The sequence below is a fragment of the Notolabrus celidotus genome, chromosome 16 (genome assembly GCF_009762535.1).
Source record: "Notolabrus celidotus isolate fNotCel1 chromosome 16, fNotCel1.pri, whole genome shotgun sequence".
NCBI classification, from domain to species: domain Eukaryota; kingdom Metazoa; phylum Chordata; class Actinopteri; order Labriformes; family Labridae; genus Notolabrus; species Notolabrus celidotus.
This window is the reverse complement of record NC_048287.1, coordinates 20,702,947-20,725,903: the sequence shown is the minus strand read 5'-3', so window position 1 is coordinate 20,725,903 and position 22,957 is coordinate 20,702,947. Positions and strand designations below refer to the sequence as shown.

The window sequence follows — 22,957 nt, the reverse complement described above, 5'->3', positions numbered from 1 at the left end:
TTGTTTTCATTTGGTGTCCTGGCTTCAGTGCTTGACATGATTGCGTCTCATTTGCGTCACACTCACCTTTGCCTGTCGAGGTGCTTAAGCTGGAAACTTGGACGCGTAGGTCAGAGATCTCCCTCTCACTGCTGCTCTTTAGTTCTTCGTAAGCCGTCTGCAGTTTCACCATCTGGAAGATAAACAGGAGTTCCTGTGTTTTTCTGGTTGTTTTCTGTGATGCTCAAACGACTGTTTGCTCCAAATGCACATTTTAAGGGATATTTTAGCATTTAAAACAAATAGAAAATGATACAGGTCAAAAAATGCATCATGCCTTAGGATCAAACTGCTGTTTGGATTTCAACTACAGAGCTACTAAACATTCATAGTTGTTTTTCTGTGCTAAATAAGTTTTCTAACTTTTGTGCAACTTTTGAACTGTCCTTTCATTCCTATTGTGCAATGCATTGTGGGAAAACAGTGAATCAAAAATCAGTCATAGCCTGAATTTTGACCCGCCTCTGTAAATATGCCTGTTGTTAGTTAGAAAATCACTAAAACTATGTGCAGAAAAAGGAAGTCTGAAAAGGTCATTCCCATAATAAAAAGGAGGAGAAGAATAATCATTCCTCTTTAAAAGACTGTCAACTTAACTTTTAGTTTCACAATTTGTTTTATGGTAAGAGCTGATAAGATACTGTTCATTTCAGTAAGGACCTAGCTTATGTTCAAACATGCGTATCTTTTTTTACCTTGTTTCCATCAACTCTCAGCAGAGCTTGAAGCTGCGACAGTTGAACATGTTCCTGCTCGATCCTCTCCTGCACCTGCTGAAGATCTCTGTAGAGATCTACAAAAGAGAGAAACATGTTTTAATTAGATTCATTTAGATGTCACTGAAGAACTTGCAATCTTTTGACTTTGTGTAAATGTGCTGGTATGTTGCAAACACCAGAGGGTTAATTCACATCTCTGAAATGCCATTTAGATAAACATTTTACACAGCAAACATGAAATGAACTATCTGATACTGAGAGTGTGATGTTATTTCCTTGAGGGTTACATTACCTCTGGCCTGCAGTAAAACGGAGGTGGATTCACTAGTTTCTGGTCTTTCCACAGAAGAAGACGGCTGACCCTCAACGTTCTCCAAAAACTCCTCACCAAATACTTGTCGGAAACACTGCATACAAAGCAGAAAGAGATGAAGTTGAATGCTTTGGTAGCTTGGCAACACTTATATTCACAAATTCAATCAGAAAATGTACCTGGATGATCTCGCTGCATTCTTCTGACACAGCTTGTAACATGTTGTGGTATTTGAATTTTGTCTCTTCTGAAAAAAAAAATACAGATTTATTGAATTTGACTGAATAACTGTTATTTCAACCTCACAAACGCAAGACAGAGCTTTCATGAGTGTTAACCAAAGGGATTTACGAGGTGACTGCTGCCTTGACGGTAACGAAAAATGCACACAAAAGGCAAGAGATGATGAATATGAATATACTCACCCTTGTTGCCGTGATCTTTCAGGTTCTGCAGTTTCAGCTGCACAGAGTTGGTGCGGGCGTCCGTCTCCTCCTGCAGCAGCTCCAGCTGGGCAGCGTGGATCTGAGAGAGGCTGATGCGCTGGGCCTCCATCTGCAGCCTGCACTCACCCTAAACACACAGACAAACATCACATTAACATGATGGACAAAAACCACAGGGAGCAGGCTTTTTTTTTTATATTTACAATCTGATTTGATATTGAGTGTTTGTTTGTTTTTTCTGTTGGAAAAAAAAATCAACAAATCACACCACCCTTTGGAACATTTTGGCAAACACAGGTATCACTTCTAATTAATCATAAATGTAATTATGCAGCATGGCACATCCATCTGCTAATCCGAGGGGATAAATGATTTAATAACATAATTCTACCTATCCTGTTTTAATGACAGAGCAGCAGCACAGGCCATCTGTGTTCAGGACAAGAGCTCTGCTATTATCACTTCAGTAACAGGGAACAAAAGGCCGACAGTGAGGCCTCCTCCTCTAATTATGCATTATGCATTAGCACACATTCGTTAGGGTTACTCACAATTATGAAATTGCTGTTGCGTTACCTTTGATGTTGGATGTTCGTTAAGTGCACTCTCTACATTTAAATAAGGCTATATTTAAAGAGCTTTGTTATGATACAATCTCCCCATACACACTACATCTGACAGCGTGGTGGTGGAAAGAGTCCTTTCAGATGTGGAACTGATCAGATGTTGCTGCTTGAAACATGCAGACGAGAGATGGTAAGTGATGAACAAACGGACGCCATCTGGGTAATGATGTGCTGCTGCTGCACACATACTAACAAGAAGAAGAGTATTACTGCTATGATGAAAATTACACAAGTTCACTGAGAGAGGCAGATTCTAGAAGGAAAGTTCTAAATTGAGGTTGTGTCTGCTGACTCAGTGATCTCTTTTAAATCGCTTCTTAAAACATTGTGTTTTATTCTTGAGCCTTTCCTGATTTTACATGAATTACATTTTTCACTTGAGTTTAACTGTTCTATAAGTAATTTTTTTAAAATTGTATTCCTTTACAGCTCTTCTAAAGAAAATTGATGTCCTTTGAAAATATATTTTATTTCTGGATCTTGCCTTTTATGATTTTTTTTGGCACACTTGTTTAATTTTGCTGCACAAGTAAGCACTCGGTGACGTTTTTTTTAAAAAAAATGCAACATAAATAAAGTTAAAATATTATTATTATTATTATTATTGCTCATATAATAGTAATAATATAATATATATAATAACATCATTGTTGTTCATATTATTATTATTATTATTGTTGTATTATTACATTATTATTTTTATCATTGTTATTATTGGTGTTGTTGTTATTATCATTATATTATCATTATCATCATCAAAATGGCTTTTGTTATATCTTCATTATTATTATTATTATTATTATTATTATAGTAATAATAATTATGATTATATTTTTGTTGTTATTGTTATTAGAATTATGGCCAATCTGTCGTCTTTGATGAACATTTCTTTTTTAGATATATATTCTGATAGATTAGATATATATTGACATAGAGTGGTCTAGACCTCCTATATTTGTATAAGCGTCTTGAGATGTTGTGATTTAGCGCTATACAAATAAAGATTGATTGATTCATTGATTGATTATAATTATTATTATTGTTATTTATTATCATTATTATTATCATTACTATTACTCAATTAGTATTACTGTTATTATTATAGAATGATATAAAAACATAATATTTGGGTCACTGTTTAGTGCTGTTTACGTGATTCATATATCTTTTAAAGTAAAGCACATCACAGGTTGTAGGTAAAGTGTACAGAACAGGTGGTTCTTCTTTTTCTACATTGGGAAAACCCCTGACTTGTAATACACTTTACTCTAAATAGTTCGCTTGAAATATTTCATGACTCAAGATAAACCCAAAGAGAATACTTATAAAACTTTACCTAATACAAAATTATCACTGTTCAGAATGCTGACTTACTGAGATTTGAAAAGAGTAACGTTTTAATATATAATTGGTTCATATTGCTACGGCAAGTCCTGCAGTTGAAAAGTTGTCAGGAGTTTTCTCTGACTCAGACAGCTGTCTCAGGGTGCTCCTCGGGATCATTCTGCTCTGGAACGGTCAGTGTGACATCATGGGCTGCACTGCATTATTGAATTTATGTGATTTCTGTCCCATCAGTTTTTGCAGTCATTAAAAGTTGCATTGTTAACGTCCTCAAATAGGCAAGTTTCTGCTTTTTTGTCTGCCAATGATTTCTTAATGCAGGACTTAAAGTTCTGCAGTTTTTAAAAATGAAACTGTCCTTCAAACGGAGCAGATCCAGCAGCACCAAACATGAATACATGATGTCTATCAGGCTGAACAGTGGAGTTATTCTTGCATGTTAACTTTTGTATTTCAGCTGTAGGAGCACCTGTTTATTGACCTTTACAGCACACTGTACGATATATCAAAGCATATATTGACACTGAAAGCTAAAGGGCAGGATGTGAGCTTAAATGGCATTTACATGCTCAGTCGTCTCTCCCTCTTCCTCTGTGCCCTGATGCACAGCAGGATCTGCACGCCGGCCCGTCCCATGTCTGCTCACCTAATGAGAGAGAAGAAGTAGAAACGGTTATTGCATATAAAGAAAATACTGTGTTAAACAGTTTCCCTGATTAAAAGCAGACAAATACAACTGCAGTTGACAGAAAAACAAGATGCAACATCACTTCCTGAGGAGGAGTAGAAAGAAGCTTAGAGATCAGGTAGTTATTCATCCTTTAAGGTTTAACATAAAATGATCTGAACATGATAGTTTAGTTAATATTTTGAGGGTTGTTCATTTGGCTATGAATGAAGACAGTCATCATGTTTGTGTGCCCATACACAAACCTCATAAAATAACTGATCTAAGTTTTTTTTTTATTGGTCTTACAAATTGTTGAAGAACGTATACAAAATTATGTCATAAAATTATTCTTCCCATGCCATTAATAACTACATTTTAATCCTTACCTAAAGATTCTTCAAATACTGTAAGATTTAAGTCCGGTACATTTAAAATTTGTAGTTATGTTGTGTTTCTTCCAGCCCAGGAGGTGACAAAAATAAAAAGAGACACGGAAATGAAAAAGCAGACGGACAGTATAAATCTTGTGGATCTTTTGCCTGGTGTAAGTGAGACACAGCTTTAAGTGACACAGACATATACGTAAGTGGCTGGGGTTAAAATGGCTTCTCACCTCAAACCCTTCACTCCCTGCAGGATGGAGAGAAACTAGAATGTACACAATTCTACACAACAACAACGATTCAAATCTATTAGAGGAGTCCGGCTGATTCTTTTTGTTTTTTTATGTTTGTTCAAAAACAACAACTCAATTCAGTTTGAGGACAAGCAACATCGCATCACGGCAGATTATGAATATTGTATAGTTCTCCTCCACAGGTAGAAATGCGCAGAATATCGATGGAGTCTGGAAACATCAAGCTTTTTTTTTTTCTGCACAAACTTCAAAACATAGCAGTCACATCCTTGCTTTATCTGCTGCTTTATGAAACCTTTGAGAGTAAGCTTTCAGACACTGAGGCAATTTGCAATCATGACCGTTCATCACTGGAGAGGAAAAACATGTCAGAGCAGAAATACCTCGTTGTTTTCTTTTCAGTTGCTGCTTTGAATGCAATCCATGAATTTTTTGATGAAGCTAATAACAATGTCAGATATCAGAAAATTAAATGGATTAAGTGGATGTGATATTTTTCTAAAGCACGCAGCTTCATGTGAACTTTCTTTTGACAGGCACAGTTTTGAAGCCCTTTTAATTAGTCAAACATGTAATTTAATCAGACAGTGTTGCTGCAGGAGAAGCATGTGATTGCCTACCTGTTTGTTGATGTAGTCTCTGCCTGCGTCTCCCTGGTACCCATCAGTGGAGTCCTCCGTACCGGCCCTCTTCGGTGAGCATGACATAACCTGGCTCTGCATCTGAGGCTGCATCTCCGGCTCTGCAGCACTTGTAGCTCTCTCTTCCTCCGCCGCCTCCTCCTCCCTTTGTGTTTCTTCTCTGCAGTCTGAAAGAGCGCTGCCTGCTCTGCGCTCCTGCTTCGACCTCTGTCGTCTCCTGCGCCTGTTTGACCCTCCTGAAGCGGTGGACTTCTGCAGGGAGGATTGTCCTTCAACAGGTCCCTCCCCTGTGGACTGAGCTGATGTTGCTGCTGCTGCTGTTGTTGTTTCTGTTGTTGCTGCTGCTGCTGCTGCTGCTGCTGCTGCTGGGGATGGAGACGGCGAAAGCCTCTGGAGCTCCAGGCTCGTTCGGATGCCGTCTCTCTCTGATTCAGCCGCCTGTAAGAGGGACTGAAGGGTCTTAATCTCCTCTTGGAAAGATTGAATCTGGGAGTGATGATCCTCATAAGAGCAAACTGGCTCGACAGCTTGCTCTTCTTGCTGGAACTTTCTCTGTGCACCCTTCCCCCTCCTCACAAGCGTTTGCTCTTTTTCCAGCTTGTTCCTTAAGCTTTCTTTTTGGGCGATGACCTCTGCGTTTTCTTTTCTCATTTGAGTCCTCTCTTCCTCCAGCTGTTCCACTTTCCTCTCTGTAAACATCAGTTTTTCAGTAACTTCAGAAAGCCTTCCAGCCAGGCTTTCCTTCTCAGTCAAAGTAACATTTAGCTTCTCCATTAGCTCAGTAGTATCTTTTTCTATCACCATTTTCTCCAGCTTGCCCGAATTTGGGTCCTCCCTTTTGATGTCTCTGCTGCTCTCCTCAAGCTCCCGAATCTTTGACTGATAGCTGGCAATTTTCATCTCAAACTCAAGAGCCTGCCTCAGTATCCTCTCTTCTAGCTGCGTCTTCGCCTCAATAAGGCATCTGTACTCCTCCTTCAGCTCCTGATAGTTCACCTCGAAATTCTTTTCGGCAAATGAGAAAGTAGTCCTCTGCTTGTTGATCTCCACATTAAGCTCAGCGACTTGTTTCTGCATTTGACTGCTCTCTGTGGTGAGCGTCTCAATCTTCAGAAGTTTCGAATTTAAGTCTTCTTTCAAAGTCTTATTTGTCTCCGTCAATTTCTCCTTTTCCAATTTCCAACTTCGTTCTTTCTCTTTCGTGTTGTTTTCGAGCTCCTTTGTCTTTTTTCGTAACGTCTGAATTTCTTTTTCCATTCGAGCTTGAACTTCTCCTCCCTTTCTCAGATCCTCAAGCTCCACTTGAAGCTCCTGAAGCTGCTGGACGAGCTCCTCAGCTTTGGAGCTCTGCAACGCGAGCTTAAGATCCTCTTTAAGTCCATTGATTTGGTGTAAAAGCTCATCCCTCTCTGTGGCAAAATGTGCCTTCTCTTTTTGTAACAAATGCATCTTTGCATCATAACTTACCCGCAGCTCTTCCAACGTCTTTTTGTGTTTCGAAGCAGCTTCATTGGCGAGGTTTTCTGCATTCTGGAAATTCTCTCTTTGCAATTCTTCCCTTAGACAGGTTAGCTCCTCCTCGTGGCTAAACAGGAGCTTCGTCCTCAGTCGTTCCAGCTCGGCTTCCTGCGACTCGGCCATGCGGTCGAGCACGGCGTCCTTCTCCCTCTCCAGCATCTCTAGTTTGATCTTGTAGTTGGTGATTTCAGACTCGTGTTTCACTTCTGCCTCGTGCGCGGCTTCTTGAGAGTCCACCAACTCGCTCTTCAGATGATCGATGATCTCCTGGAGGCGTTGCAGTTCGCCTTCTTGGCTTTCCTGAGAGATGAGACTGTGGGAGACCTGCTCCACTTTGTCTTTTGCAGAACGGAGATCCCGGAGGAGGGCCTCAACCTTGGCTTGCAGGTTGAGCTTCTCTTGAGTGACTTGGCTAAGCTCGTGACTGGTTGTATTGTGCAGTTTCTGAGACCTATCTACCGTTTCTTGAAGCTCCCTAATCTTTGAATTCAGAGATTCCACCTCAAAAGTGTAGCTTAGAGATACTTGCTGCACATTCAGAAGCTCAAGCTCAGTGCGATGCTGCTCCATCATTTGCTCCATTTCTGCCACATGCCGCAAATTCAGCTCTTGCTTCATCTGAACTATTTGCTGCCCGTACATCTCATCCAGCTCTGCCCTGAGGTATTCCAGCTTCCTTTCAGTCTCTTCCTGCATCTTTTGGACGGCATCGCTCTCTGACTGGCTGCCCTTATGGTAACGTTTCTGTAGGTCCTCCACTGTTAATATGAGCTGCTTGATTTCATTGGATGACATTCGCTCTTTCTGTCTGGAGGCTGCAAGTTCACCTTTACAGCTTTCAAACTCTGTCCGCTCTTTCTCCAATTCTAACTTAACACTCTCTATTTCACCTCTGCTGCTTTGTAAGTCAGACTTAGTGCCTTCCAGCTCATCCATACATATTTTAAGCTCAGATTCTTTTGCAGAAACTTCCTGTTGGAGTTCCAGTAGGTGTTTTTCAGAAGACTCCAGCTCATCCTTGAGCCGAGTCAGAGAGACATCACGTTCTGAAAGGAATCTGTCTTTCTGGGCTATGACCAGATCTTTTTCATCCGACTGGAGTTGAAGATTCTCATCCAATGCCCGTCCCACACGCGTGAGCTCCTCTCTTAGAAGGGTCAATGACAGCTCGTGTTCTCTGATTATTAAAGTTTGCTCGGAAATTAGCTGATTCTTCTCTTTCAGTGTTTGTGCAAAAGACGCCTCCGCTGCTCTTAACTCTGCCAACGACTGCTCCAGACTCAAAATAACTTCTTCATTTTTAGTGACGAGCAGGTCCTTTTCCTTTATCCTTTGTGAGAGCGATTCTTCTGATATTCCTCCTGACTACAAAGAAAACAAATGTTAGAGATACATGTGCAGAATATGTCTTATAGACCCCATTCACATCTGGTATTAACGGTTGATTTTAGTGAGTAGATCACAAGTGGACAGTCTTAGCTACGATGGAAATGCACCCATTGAAAATTGAGGAGGCATGTAGATCTGATCACGCTCCATTCAGATACTAGGGAGGACAAAATATCTATGGCAATATATCGTCGTCCTGACCTGTGTGATACAATAATGAATATGAGGGGGTTGAATATCGGTATTCTAATCGGGTAATTACAGCGCTAGATTTCCCTCACCGCGTCACTACTTAGTGATTCCATGCGGTGGCGCTAATTGGCATGAATGAGAGGAACGTGAACAGCAGTTTATTGACCACAGAAGACGTTGACAGCGGCTAAATACCAGAAGAAGACAGCGGGATGTCAGACAGCGGTGGAACAGAGCTAGAAATGTGCTAACTTAAAAGAAAAACAGAGAACAGGCTATTGCAGCTCTGCGACTGGTTGAGACAAGAGGAAAGATGGAGGACGTGCTCAAGTCTGCAGAAAAAGTTTAACTCACCTGCAATGGGCGGACCTAGCATGCCAAAGAGTCCTACGTGATAGTTACTTATCGTCTTACTGAAAACGAGGGGGGAAATGTTCCCACATGTTGTAAAAAAAGCACGATTTATGAGACTTACAGCGGTGCTCATGTGGCAGAAGTTTTACAGAAGACTACAGAAAAATGGATGCTGACTGAAAAGATAAGGCTGCAGTTAATGTGAAGGTGAATTATTCTCTGTATATCGTGATATATCGTCATATCATGCTTTTGCAATATATCGATTATCGCAGTACTGCAGTATCGTGATATTATTGTTATCGTGGGCCAAGTATCATGTATTGTATCGTGAGTCACCCAGCGATTCCCACCCCTAATTCAGTCGTTGTCGAGGAAACATTTTTGGACATTAGTCTGGTAGTACATTTGTCCTGGGTCACATTAAGGACTGCCCACTCAGGTGACATCCTCTGTGGTAGTCCACTATCAATCAAAGAAGAAGGGAGAAAGAAGGTGTGTACTGATTTGGGGAACAGCAGTGTCGTATTAAATCTAAGCAAAGCAAAGAGAGGAAGGAGGAAAGAAACACAAAACACCTTGGAGATTTTGTTTGCCTGAAGCATGACAAAGAAGGGACGCAGTAAACCACGTCCTACTTCTTCTTCTTTGTTTTCCAGCTAAGCATACAGGGATCAGTGTTCGTCTTCTTGTCTTTCAAGCTGACAAGGTACTGTCAAGACCTGAGAGAAAACGCCGCCTTCTGCTGATTACAAGTGGCCACTCGAGATGCATGTTGCATGTTAACACTAGGTGTAAATGACCCTATAGTTATCTGCAGGATCACACTAGGCATCTTCTTACCTTCTCCATCTCCCTGAGCTCGTGCTGGAGCTGGCTGATCTGCTCCTGCTGCTTTTTGACCTCCACGTTTGCCTCCTCTAGCTGTTGTTGGTGCTGCATGAGCTGCTGCCGGGCCTGCAGGAGATCGGCTGCTGTGCTGCTGTGGCTCGTGTTCCTCAGTGTCTCGCCGGCCTGCAGCTATTTTTTTTTTTTACACACAAATTAATTTCGGATTGAATACATGAATAGCAATTACTTAAACCAATTAGTAAGAGTGTTAAGGTCTGTTGTTAAGGGAAGAATAGCTGACATAAATCAGAGCACTTATTAAGACTTGACTCCCCACCTGCTGGAACTGGATCTGCAGCTTTTGGCTTTGCTCCGTCAGTTCCAAAAATTCTTTCATGATCTCGTCTTTCTCTTCTCGGGCCTGCTGGAGGTTGGATGTGAGCTGGGTGATGATCCCATCTCGCTGCTTCAGAGCAGCCTCAAAGTCCTGCAGCTAGAGGGGGAAGTGAAATTCAGTATAATCATCTGACAGACAGCTTTAAAACAGAGAGAGGATGAGAGAGAGAACAAGCTTTGGAACTAGAGCTTAAAAATGGGAAGAGGAGAAAAACATCAGAGTCAGACAGGTGTTACAAAGAATCCAGGAAGGTGCTGATTGCTAAGAATGGAGGGGAAAAAAGCTACCAGCACCTTAGAACATTTATCTGAAATCAGTCAACTGCCATTGACTTCTGAGGATATTTGCAGGTTGAAAAAACGCTTCAAAAGAACAGTGAGAAGTATAAAAAGCTGATGAAACACTTACCTGTTGCACTCCCTCCGTGCCAAAAGCAGCCCTGATTTCTTCCAGCTCTCGGCTCAGTTCCTCCACCGCCAGGGTCTTGGCAGCAAGCGCCTCCTCCATATCCTGCTTCCTCCCTCCCTTTGACACCTGGTGCAGAGCCTCCACTTCCTCCTGAGCCGGTAAATAAGAGTGTTTACAGGGTTTCAATGAAGACATTAAGACAAGGTTTTAGGTATTTCATGAGTCAGGGTGCAACAGGAGTTAGTTACACGAGCCAGGAGCCACATGAAGACACGTATGAAGTTCTGTTTTAAAGGGATACCTTAGACTCAAGAAAAAAGGGGGATCACTGTGGCAAGAGGAAGCTTATACATCAGGTCGAAATGTGAACTGAAGCAAACTAACAAAGCAGTTTCATCAAAGTGTGTTAATTCAAGTTGGAATGATAAGCCAAGGTTACACATTTAGGTAAGTAATAATATGAAAGGAAACAAGAGAAGTTAAATTTCTACCAAAGTGAAGTCAGTTCTTGTATAAAAAAGGACTTAGTATTCCAGTTTTGTGAATTCTTCAGCTTAGTGACATGAGTTAGACTCGACCATTGTGGTTTTTTAAAGTAACTTTAGCTTAAAAGCGAAAAGAATCCTCTTATCTCTATGCTGAATTTGTCCTGTTCATGTGTTTTTAAACAAAAAATCTCATCCTGCATACTGACTGTCGGACTACAGAAGAGCATTAAAGCTGGGGTTGGTAATCTCGGAAAACCAGCATGAATTTGAATGTAGCTTTTCCTCAGGACTCCGTCTAACCCCTCCCCTCCTCCCTCGGAGCTCCTCCAAAACGACGCCCCCCCGCTCACATGCACGAGCGCCGCTGATTCTCGACCATATGATCGTGACTGATTCAAAACCGGTCCTCACCAAAACATTATCATAGTGAAAGTTAAAAACACAAATAAATATGGCTGCTGTTAGTACTCACAACTATCATGCTAGCATTATCCAGTTGTACCAGTGACACGATATCAGGAGAAAAGTTATAACACATATAATACTGTAACAGCTCTACTGTTTGTTAAACGTGTTCAGTGTAGATGCTCTTAATTCCTACAGTGTTGACAGTTAGTGAAGGCATCAGGAGAGGTGTAGAGTGTGAGGAGAAGTTTTTCATTCATTCAAACATTGATTGTTGTTTTGTTGGTTGTCGTGATCACGGCCGACAGTGACCGGTTATTAAAGATCAACGTGTTCACGAATCGGCTCGTCATCACTACAGCGTCCGGACGGACGCTACAGTACATATGTATTTTCTGTAGGACTTACTGAACGTCATTAATTATTCTGCTTGTTGGTGAGAGCTTTTTAGACTCTGATCCAGACTACAGTCCTGAGCAAAGCACCTCATCAGGTCAGAGGGGACAGGCCCGAGGACGAGCGAGAGGGGCAGTCAGTAGAGTCAGGGGAAGCAGAGGCAGGAGACGGGGACTCGAAGGAGTGCACGCCGGGGAAATGTACGCGCAGGAGGAGGGCAGAACGGCTGGACGGGATATGATTGGTTTAACATTTGGGGAGCCAAAAAACGGTGATTGGTTAGTGTTTTCCCAGGTTTACTCCGGCTGTAGATAGCAGCTTTTTTTCACTCTTTTTTAGGAACACATCATGTAATGATTGCCATCAGGACATAAAGATCATTTAACCAGTATGACAAAAAGTGTATCTAAATCTGATTACCAACCCCAGCTTTAAGGCAACTGAAAAAAGTGAGGGTAATTTTTTTTAAGGTGCATTTTTTTTAAATGTTGAGATTAAAGTCAGAAATAAAATTATTTTTTGTAATTTTCTAAAATATATATATATATATATTATTTTTTTGCTTGCTGCTCTTTCAAAAAAAAAAATCCAGTTGCCTTTATCCTCTTCGGTAGTCCGACACCAACACTATGGCATCAATTTCACACATCAAAAAAACCCAACCTAATTAGGTAAAATTAATCTTGTCGATTTTGCTTTTGTATCTTTTGCAGAGGCATCAATATTGATTTGAGTAATTTTTCATAACAAGCTAAAAACTATTCAAAGAAGCTCAAATGGTTAATCACAAAGGAGCTGAATAAGATTAACATCTGATTTTAATCAAGATGATTAAAAAGATAATCTTAATTTGCAACATTTGATGTAATCTTAATTTTGTCTTGCTTTCACAGCTGTGAAGATCAAGGAAAAGGTGTTGATCTTACACAAAATCAAAATGCTTTCAGAGCGCTTTTCATACACTTTCTAACATCTGAAATGTGGTTGAAAGTGTTCTTGTTTGAGAAATAATTACTAGTTGTCATCGCACATAAAAAAAGTAATTAAAACTCTTTCATCCAATTAATCATGAACCGGTCTTGCTTGAAACATCTATTTCTTCTCACATCCTCTTTCTTGGCCTGTCACAGTTATTTTCATGCAGTTTTCAGGGCATTCATCCAGCTCTGTTTTGCTCCTTCTCATTCCCAATAACACTGATCAGCACCTCTTAGCTTTCTGCCTCCTGTGATCAAATATCACTTCAGTGTCTTTTAAGAGAGCAGCTCTTTGTGTCTGCTCTCCTCCACCCTCCATACTGCCTCCTTCACCCTTTCCCCACCAGCTTCAGAAATAATTTACACCTCCAAAATGTCAAAAAGTCCTGTTCAATCCTTAACTCCCCAGCGGCTTGGATTTTTTAAGAAAAGAAAAAAAGAAAGGCACTTTATAACATCACAGCATTTTTTCTTTTTTGTGCCATGTTCCAAAACCTGACATGTACACAGGAATACATTAAAGTAAGCACAGCGTTAAACAGGCTTGGTTAGTGGGTTACAGGAAAATCTTGCACAAGACTTAAGTATTAGCGAGGAGAGAGTTAGATCCAGCCAGTAGTGCTTTACGAGCAGAGCCAAAAGCAGAGCCAAAAGAGCTGCTTGATCGGATTACTGTACCCAGATAAAATCCTCAGAAGACATCATTAGGCTCTCTGTCATCGTCTCATCATGGCACCCATTTACCTGTTAATTAACAATGCTGTAAGTGAGACGTTACAAATCTAGGAGCGTGAAGGAAAAGCCACACTATATATTTGTACCCCTTGAAGTCTGGTGACTTATATGATATGTTTTCTTGACAAATCTTTAATAAGAGTGATTTATGGGGTCAAATCAAATCTGTGTCATCTGCTTACTGATTTTGTATCAGGCAACATAGCGGCAAAAAATCTGAAAAACAATTGTCAAGAGCTTGGGATAGTTACAAGAAAGACAATCTTTAGTTTGATTGGCTCAGAGAATGATAGTTAAGTTATAAAAAATAATAAAACACTGAAAACCTCAGTGAGGACACAGTCTGACTCCTGCAACTCTTAAAAACAGCATTCTGAGGGTTGACTTGTTGCCACTTATCAACCAAATCCAAGTTTGACAGTGTGTTACCTTCAAATTGAAAAAGTAAACAGCCAAAAGTGTTGGCTAGGGGTCAAATATGATTGTCTACAACATTAAGTGTCCATTAACTCTTACGGCCAAATTCCACCAGATCCATGTCCGATCCGTCTCCGATCCGTCACGGCACCGGATCTGATAGGTTTCTATTCTAGTCAATCTGTTGACCCCCACTGGATCCACTCCTTCCGGTCCTTCTGGACCAATCCTTCATAAAAGGTCCTGCTGCCTTTCTGGCAGAGGTCGGTTTTACTCCTCACGTCTGCAGATTTGAAGATCTAGTGGATGATTTTTATTTATCATGGATAAGTGCTAGCGCTAGTTAGCATAGCCACATAGCTACATGTTCGTAGCTGTGTACCAAGACACACGTCTACATACTGATAAATAAAACAACAAGAAACACTAAATCTGTGACCAATCGTTCAGAAAGGTCCTGCTACAGGCGCCTCTCCGTCAGGATCAGATTCTGGATCAGATTCAGAGGGTTGAAGTAACGCGATCTCTGAGCAGCCGTGTATATTCAGCCAACATGTAAACATTAGATCAACGTGCTGGAGAGCCGAGGCACATCCACTTCCTGAGGGGGCGTGGTCAGAGGGAAAACAGAGTGTTCTGAGGAGGACTGAAGAAGAGGGCTTTTCAGGCATGCCAAAATCTGATTTCAAAGTGTTTTTTTTGAGCATAAACTTTAAAGACATGTTTTGGGGACCTCTTAGACCAATATATATTGATGAAAAAAGCGTGATATGTCCCCTTTAACTATGACAAAAAAAAAAAATTTAGAGCAGAGGCAGGCCTGGAGTCATCAGGTCAGAGGTTTTCAGTGGCTGATAAAGACAACATGGATGAGGAGAGGAGGAAGGGAATCCTTGATTCAGGGATTGCCGTGGGAAAACCTTGGTCACATGACTCCAGCTGTCCAGCAGTCCTGCTCTGTGCTGCGTTCTGAAAACACAACCAGTGAGTGTTGACGGACAAGAGAGCAAGGAGCCGGACCGCAGCCGGATCGGAGTTGGACCGGACATGGAACTGGTGGAAGTCCTGTGTTACATTACCCTAACGCAGCAGCCGCACTCAAACCTTCAACATGTAGGTTGCATTTGGATGAACTCTGCATTACTTCAAAAAAACATTTGGTGCACATTGTTAAAAAGTTGAGGAAGTTCAGGTCATCTCACCTCTGAGGAACAATCTTCTGCTGTAGTGGACACTTCACTCTCGGGCTGCAAGAGAGAAGACGACAAGAATATCAATGACAGTGCGAAGACGATGAAGAGTAAGAGAATATGAGACAAATAAAAGGAGAGATTTTCAAGTTGACACAAGCTGAGATTTAGGGAAAACACAAAAGACTTGGATTTTGCAAAAGCATGTTTCATGAAACGGTAGTCTCTGCTGTATTGATATTTAAATGACAGTGTGCATGCAAAACAAATGCTTCTCTGATAATGAGAGAATGTGTGATATGGATGTGATAGGGATTATAATAAATACATAAATAGATGCATAAAAACCTGTAAACCTTCAACTTTATGTATTTTTTTATGTGTGCTTTTTCCTAAAATAAGATCGAAGAACACATTTGAATGCTCTGCATCTTCTCACCATCAGTATCACAATATATTGAATTTTAACCTCTGCATCATAACACATATCATGACTGGGATGCTCACCAATTAACAGTCATCAACACACACTTATATGCAAAGACAGCCATAACATTGACTTCTAATTAAAATAGACAGTCATCAACATGTTGGCATTAAAATAAGTTGTTGCACTAAAGAATTTGTAAACTTTTGTCATCAGATGAAAGAAGTTTCATCATTTTGAATATGATTTCATCCAGCCAGCTTCAGAATCATTCTCCTCTTTGATCCCAGTTAAAATGCACATAATAAAATGTCCAATCATGCCTGTTTAATAAAAACGCCTGCCGTCTGTCCTACTTTAGTTCCCACTCAGCATTGAAATATGGGCCTAACCTACTTCTGCCACACAGCGTCTTTCTCACTCCTACAGAGTAATGACAGCCATTATCAAAGTCTATTTTTGTGTTAAGAAATGTACGGGGCAGAAGCAGAGAAATGAGAGGTTTTGATTTGATTGATTACAGAATACATTTTTAAACTGATGAAAGATTATCCGTCAAAGATTTTGCTGAAATTTAAGCGAGATGCTCGACGGTCTTTTTGAATGCTGTTGTCTTGGAGTCCACACACTCGTGTTTGTAATGAAAATCTCCATCAAAGGCTTGTGTACGACTTGAGACTGGAAAACTTTGATGCTGTTGTGTTTCCACAGCAACACCCTCCTTCTCACAGCAAAGCAGCATCACAATGAAATCTCCGAGGAGAAACGAGCCCCAGGACCAGTCCGTCTCTTAATGTGTGAAACTGATTGTGAAAATTACAGGGGAGAATACACAAACTGCTTATCAATTCATCTACATGGGTGATTCGTATTTACTGTGCCGTGCAGCTCCGTCTCCACACAGTCACGACTTTCATTTGTTAGTGATACATAACAGCCCTCAACCCATGCAGCAGATGGAAACAGCCAATGTCCCTGCCTTTTGTAACACACGAGATGTGTGTCCCTCAGAAGGTGGAGGAGAAAAAAAAACAGAACCTGCAGTTCAGAACATTCATCCAGTCAAACAGCCTTCAAAATCTGCAGAGGAAAAAGTGGTGCAAGCCACAGGAATTGGTCAACAGAGCAACGCACCTCAACCTGTTTAAAAGGCAATTGTCTGTTGCCATGGAAACCAGTAGTTTTGCGGGCATGTACCACATCAAATGAACAGTGGGCTCAGGGAGAGAAAAAGTGGCCCTGTAGACTCGATAAAAACAGAGTGAGAGGGCTTGAAGATGGAAAAATGCAAGAGCCCTCATATGTTGTTGCATATATGTATACAGTGTACAGCTTATTACTTCATTATCATAGAAGTTAATGCTAACATTATACCTGTTGGCTTTAAAGCTGGGCTTGGTAGTCAGATTTAGATACAATTTTTGTTATACTGGTTAAAATGATCTTCTTAAAAAAGAGTGAAAAAAAGCCACTGCGTACAGCCAGAGTAAACCTGGAAAAACACCAACCAATCCCTGCCATCTGGAGCCAAATTATGAAACCAATCAGATCCCGTCCTGTCGTTCTCCCCGCCTCCTGCGCGTACATTTCATGTTTGTTTGTGTTTTTAGATTTCACTATGAAAATGTTTTGGTGTTTTCTTACCGCTGAGTGAGACATGAGTTGACTTGGTGCAAAACACAAACGATGTGCTGAGGACCGGTTTTGAATCAGTCACGATCATATGGTCACGAAGCAGTGGCGCTCGTGCATGTGAGCGGGGCGTCGTTTTGGAGGAGCTTTTTTTAGACGGAGTCCTGAGGACATGCTACATTCAAATTCATGCTAGTTTTCTGTGTCTACCAACCCTAGCATTAACAGTTAGAATCAGTCATACCTGAACCATCATCGACTTTGTGATCAAACATTGTCACTCTAGCAAGTTGGCACCAGAATTACAAGATGGGACGAGTTCTCTTATTATTGTTGGCTCACAATGCCAGTCAAAAGTTGTATATGGGGCTGTAGCACTAGCTTGGGCTGTACCTCCAGCTAATGGCCAATGCCACAATGTTATGATGCTCTACCACCCAGATGTAAACAAGCACAGATGGTATCACGTAGCACAGTGTGGTTTAGCAGTATTTTGTAAGTAATTAGTAATAGTAAGTAATTTTACATAATTTACACGCAAACTCTGTGATCTTGTGTTTAGTTAAATAAACTGTCTTCAGGCGCAAATTTAGCCTGATGGTTAAGTTGAGCGCCCTTACAGCGGTCGGCCCGGGGTCGATTCCGGGGCCTGCAGCCCCTTTCACGCATGTCATTCCCCCACCCTCTCACGGTTTTGTACTTTATCCACTGTCCTTTCCTCTATAAATAAAGGTGTAAAAGTCAAAAATATACATACAAAAGATTAAAAAAAAATAGATTTAAAATAAAAAATTATAAAAACAAACAATACTAATAAACATTCCTCAGCTTTTATCTTTTTTTCCTGAGTGTTTTCTGACTTTTAGAGTAGTCACTTAGTCAGATTAAAAATCTCAGTTTAAAAAACTAAAATAATTAGTTGCTTTTAAACATCCCTAATAATAGCTATACTGATACTTTCATATTCTATATTTCACTTTCTTCCATCCAATCAAGGCAGATTGATGTTCACCTGTGAGTTTAGTTCTTCTCTAGGTTTCTGCCTGTCATAGTGGGCCCATGTAGGGTCTCTGCAAATAACACATCAAACAGTATAGTCCAGACCTACTCTTTATAAAGTGTCCTCAGACAACTTGGTGCTATATGAGGGCAAATTGTTTGTTTGATTAGGTTAGGCTTTTTAAAGAATGCTGAAGGTAGCTAAAAAAAAGTAATGTTGAATGGTTAGCAACACTGGTGAATGCTGCTTCTGCTCCAACCGTTCCATTCAATTTGAAATGTAAGAATTCAGTGAAGGTTTGAGGGTCATGTGCGTTTTTATAGGTAGCACACCAAAGACCAATCATTTTTAGAAAAAAAAAAAAGATGTCTTAGAAATATAAAATTGGCCATCCATTCCTTCAATTAATGATGCACTCTTGCAAGGACAGCAGCAAGCCCATGTTGTTTCTTTCAAACAGCATCTGTGATGAATAACTATTGCAGTGAGGAATTATGCAGAGAAAGAACGAAGTGTTCACCATCCAACCAAATCTCCAGCATGACCCAAAGGCTTCAGAAATTTGGATTGATTTTTTTCTTCATATTTTTACAAAGACAAAAGAGGAGTGTGATTTCTTAGCAAAATGAAAAGAACCTAGAGAGCACACAGCAACAACTTCTACAACCAACGCTTCCCTGCAGGACTCTTTTAATGCAGCACAGTGCTTTTTCAAAGATGTATGTTTAATGAAAGGATGGTGTGGTGGAAAATTACTGAATAAGCTGTTGTTTTTTGTGTTTCTCTGTGCTTGTGTAAGACTGATAGGAACTGTTGCAGGTGCAGTTTCTCCAAAGATCGCAGACGGGAGGTATGATGGAAACCGATACTGGTGCGGACCTCTCCAAGGCTGCATACGTGAGGTTTCCTGTACTCCCATCCTAGCTTTCTTACGTAGCTTGCTTACGTATCCTGTTATGCTCTCTCGTGTGTCCAATTTTCTACTTAGCCAATGATCTCTGTTAGACTAGAGGACCTTTTGACCTTTTTTGGAAGAGCTTCCTGTCATATGCCACACGTGTTTTCACTGGTTCACATACTCCGTTTTCATGCACTTTCGGGGAAGAAGCCTGACTTTGACTGAGAGAAGTTCACTCTTTGTCACTGCTTTCTCCCTCTTTGCAAAGAGTGTTGATAATAAAGACTCGACTAAAGACAACCATTTGTTTCTCCATAAGTTAATTTCATCGATCACGCTGACATCATAACCTGAACAAGAGATTGCCATTACAATGGCCAAAACATCTTTATTCTATTTTAATTGTCCCTGTGCTTTTATCTTCAGAAAAGCCAAAACCAAGTAAAATTTCTCAACAAGGGGGGCGGCAGTAGCTAAGTCCATAGGGACTTGGCTTGGGAACCCAAGGGTTGCCGGTTCGAGTCCCAGTATGGATGAAGCTTGGCAAGTGGACTGGTGGCTGGAGAGTTGCTGGTTCACTTGCCTGGGCACTGCCGAGGTGCTCTTGAGCAAGGCACCGAACCCCCAACTGCTTGGGGTGTGCTGGTTGATGGCAGCATCCTCACTCTGACATCTCTCCCTAAGTGCATGTCCACTGCATGTGTGTGCATTGTATGTATATACCAAAAAACTGTGCGTGTAGCATGACCGAAAAATAACACGAGTGAAAAAATTGAATTTCCCCCTGGGGATTAATAAAGTACGTTCTTCTTCTTCTTCTAAGTAATATCAGAAGAATGCATAATCAGAAAAAATCTCAAAGGCATTTTCAAAGATCAGATTTTTCTGTGGGGCACCAATGTTTGTTTCTACAAAACAGAAATAATCTGGGCCCATGTTTGGTTAAATTTCAGATTCCATTGTTTACTATGACAGTGTTTCTGATAAAAAAAAAAGGATAACGTATTGCCAGTTGCAGAGAAAATATGATTTTCTTTGAAAGAACAGCTGCATTGAAAGCACAGTCTATTTATTTATAACTAGAATATTTGTTTAAATATTTTATAGTGTATGCTTGCTTGTGAACAAAAGCAGCAATGAAAGATCTCTTTCTCATGCACATTTTGGTTTAATAATAAGACTCAGTTACGGAACACAAGCTGCACTTCTTCATCTCTTAATTCAATCTGTGTTGAAAAAACTGAAGTAACATTTTTTTAACTAATGACATAAAAAAAATCATTTCTTATTTATTCTTTCCAGCGGAAAATCTGACATCACTGCTTTTTACTCCTGGAGGGCCTTGTTATCATGTTATCATGTTATCATAAAGCTCCAGTAAACCACAGAGACAAAACTCTTGAGAGGGCAGATCTATTTTCACACAGATCAACAACTATGATGTTACTTCTTATTAGATACAGGTTCATAACACAAGACTACGGTTATAAAATGAATCAGCTTCACCTGAAGTTTTAAAGACTTTTGGGGTATGTGAGGAGCATACTAACAGGTTAACATCTCATTAAAGTGCAGGGATAGTGACAGAGGACACACCTTCATTTATACGTCTAAAGTAAGTAACCCTATAATCTGATGACTTCCATTACTGATGATTTCATGAATGAAGAGCATAAATTGGGTATTGAGTGACTCATATACGGTATACCATATTATTTACAACCCCACAAACTAATCCCTGTAAAGTACTCTCTTGTTGTGACAGGATTTCCTTTAAACCTATGGTAATTTGACGATCCTACTCTGGTCAAGGTACGAGTTGTAATGCTCATACTTATCATAAATATTATTACTAGGGATGCACCGAAATGAAAATTCTTGTCTGAAACCGAAAACCGAAATTGAGGAAACCAAGGCCGAAAACTGAAACACCAAAATAAATTATGATGCCAACTATTATTAGGGAGACTGGGGACAGTTGTAACATTTCACTCCTTGGATTTGAGATTAAGCCATGCATTTTCTGTTTGTGTTGCACAGACATTTTCTAGGTAATTTATTAGCAGACACATGAAGCTAGTTTGTATAGCAGTTTGAACACACTGGGTTAAAAGAGCTCAAAGTTATAGACAGAAATGTCAAAAATGTTACAAGTCCTTTTTCTGCGCTCTGTTCTACTTCCTGCGCTGTGCGCTTCTCCGTCTCCAAGCGGGTTCTCTGCATCCATCGTGGCCTGGATCGTTTCTTGTGCGTGCTGCTTTATTCCCACATCCAAGTAATGATCCTTATAACGCGGATCAAGTACAGTTGCGATGAAGTGCAGAGGATCCGAACAGATCTCAGTGAAAGTGTGCTGACAGACTCTAAGAGTGTACTTTTCATTGTTTTCACTCCGTGGTCCGTCTATACCTATTTGCTTAGAAGACGCTTTAGTGCTGCGATTAAAGGAATAACGGAAGCAGACATGTTGGCCCTTATCCAGACAAGTGGGTACTGGCCGCGTTTTTTGCTTGCGTCATCACAAAATCTGTTTCAGCCGTGTTGTTTCAGTGATTAAAGTCTTTCTGTGGCCGAATTTTCAGTGCATCCCTAGTTATTACAATATTACAATTAGCATTCCTGTGTCCTCTGTGGGACAACAAATGAGTGCCTACCAAAACTTTCCTTGAATGCTGATTAAAAGCTGCATTAAAATCAAAAACTGATTGAGTCTTCGCATCAAGTCAGTCACATGGAGCCAGACAAAACTCTTTGCTGGACTAGCGGTTTGAGCGTGCACCTCATATACTGAGGCTAGTCCTTGTCAGAGAGGTCGCAGGTTCAACCTCGAATATATGCTGCATGTCTTCCCATGCTCTCTAGTTCCCACATTTCTTACCCTCTCTTCAGCTATCCTATCCACTAAAAATAAATAAATAAATAAATAACTTTGAAATGATTTCCTGGATTTACAAACCTTTTTTTGCAGGCAAACTGTCATTTTTTCTTGTTTATGGAGGTTGATGGCTTGGCCTGAGGTCACGTGTCATTCTAGTAAATTCGTCAGCATTTTCTTCATAAAACTATAACCTACAGTAAAATCCACTCCACATATTAAATGAACTTCCATAATTGGTCAAAGTATTGTTACCTAACTTAAAATGTCATCACACAGAAGTGCAAGTATTTGTGTTTTGGTTTTAGGACTGAAACAGTTAGGTCATTCATGAGTTGTGGTGTTTATCAAAAAATGAACTGCCAGGTATTTTCTTTATAAATGCATTGTTTGAAGGATTTTTTAAAGCAGGATTATAAAAAGCCCACTGTTTTCAGCTTTTCCTGTCTGAATAGTTGCTGATTTTCTTCGCCCCTAAGTAAACAGATAAAGCTGCAGCCTTACTTCATTGTCAAATACTAGTTTTTCTGATTTGTTCAAAGCAGAAACTGTTTTTCTTATGTATCTTTATCATGTATAAGGAGTTAAGAAAGGACATGTACTCAGTATGTGGAGCTCTATAGAATCACTAACAGTAAACACTAAGTGAGGAGTGAGTGTTTACCTCTATGGTGTAGGTCTGGTCATGCTTGACAGTCTCTCCACTCCGCAGCGTCCGGGCGAAAGTAAACTCTGTGGTGGGCGGGTCTTTACTCCCTTCTTGTGCTCCATGTTGTCCTGCGCCTGAGACTTCCTCTACTACCTCAGACTGATCCGGCTCAACCTCAACCCTCTCCTGTGAATCTCCCTCCGAGTCCTCCGCTGGCTTCTTTTTCTTCTTCTTCTTCTGTTTCTTCTGGGAATCCGCGTGAGCTTTTCTCTGACGGTACTCAGCTAGCTGAAGAGGCAAGAAGAACAACAAAGCAGTGTTAAAGGTAAAAATTGACAATTTCT

General features: G+C 40.5%; 1 protein-coding gene across 1 annotated transcript in view; it reads right to left on the bottom strand.

Moving 5' to 3' along the window:
- akap9 (A kinase (PRKA) anchor protein 9) overlaps nucleotides 1-22,957 on the bottom strand; it is an 88,226-nt gene that overhangs the window by 49,652 nt on the left and 15,617 nt on the right. Inside the window, 13 exon segments of the mRNA XM_034704938.1 lie at nucleotides 67-172; nucleotides 735-832; nucleotides 1,051-1,165; nucleotides 1,251-1,318; nucleotides 1,497-1,644; nucleotides 4,053-4,133; nucleotides 5,415-8,318; nucleotides 9,732-9,908; nucleotides 10,057-10,212; nucleotides 10,525-10,674; nucleotides 13,469-13,534; nucleotides 15,145-15,189; nucleotides 22,629-22,901. Coding sequence (XP_034560829.1) covers nucleotides 67-172; nucleotides 735-832; nucleotides 1,051-1,165; nucleotides 1,251-1,318; nucleotides 1,497-1,644; nucleotides 4,053-4,133; nucleotides 5,415-8,318; nucleotides 9,732-9,908; nucleotides 10,057-10,212; nucleotides 10,525-10,674; nucleotides 13,469-13,534; nucleotides 15,145-15,189; nucleotides 22,629-22,901 — 4,387 coding nt within the window.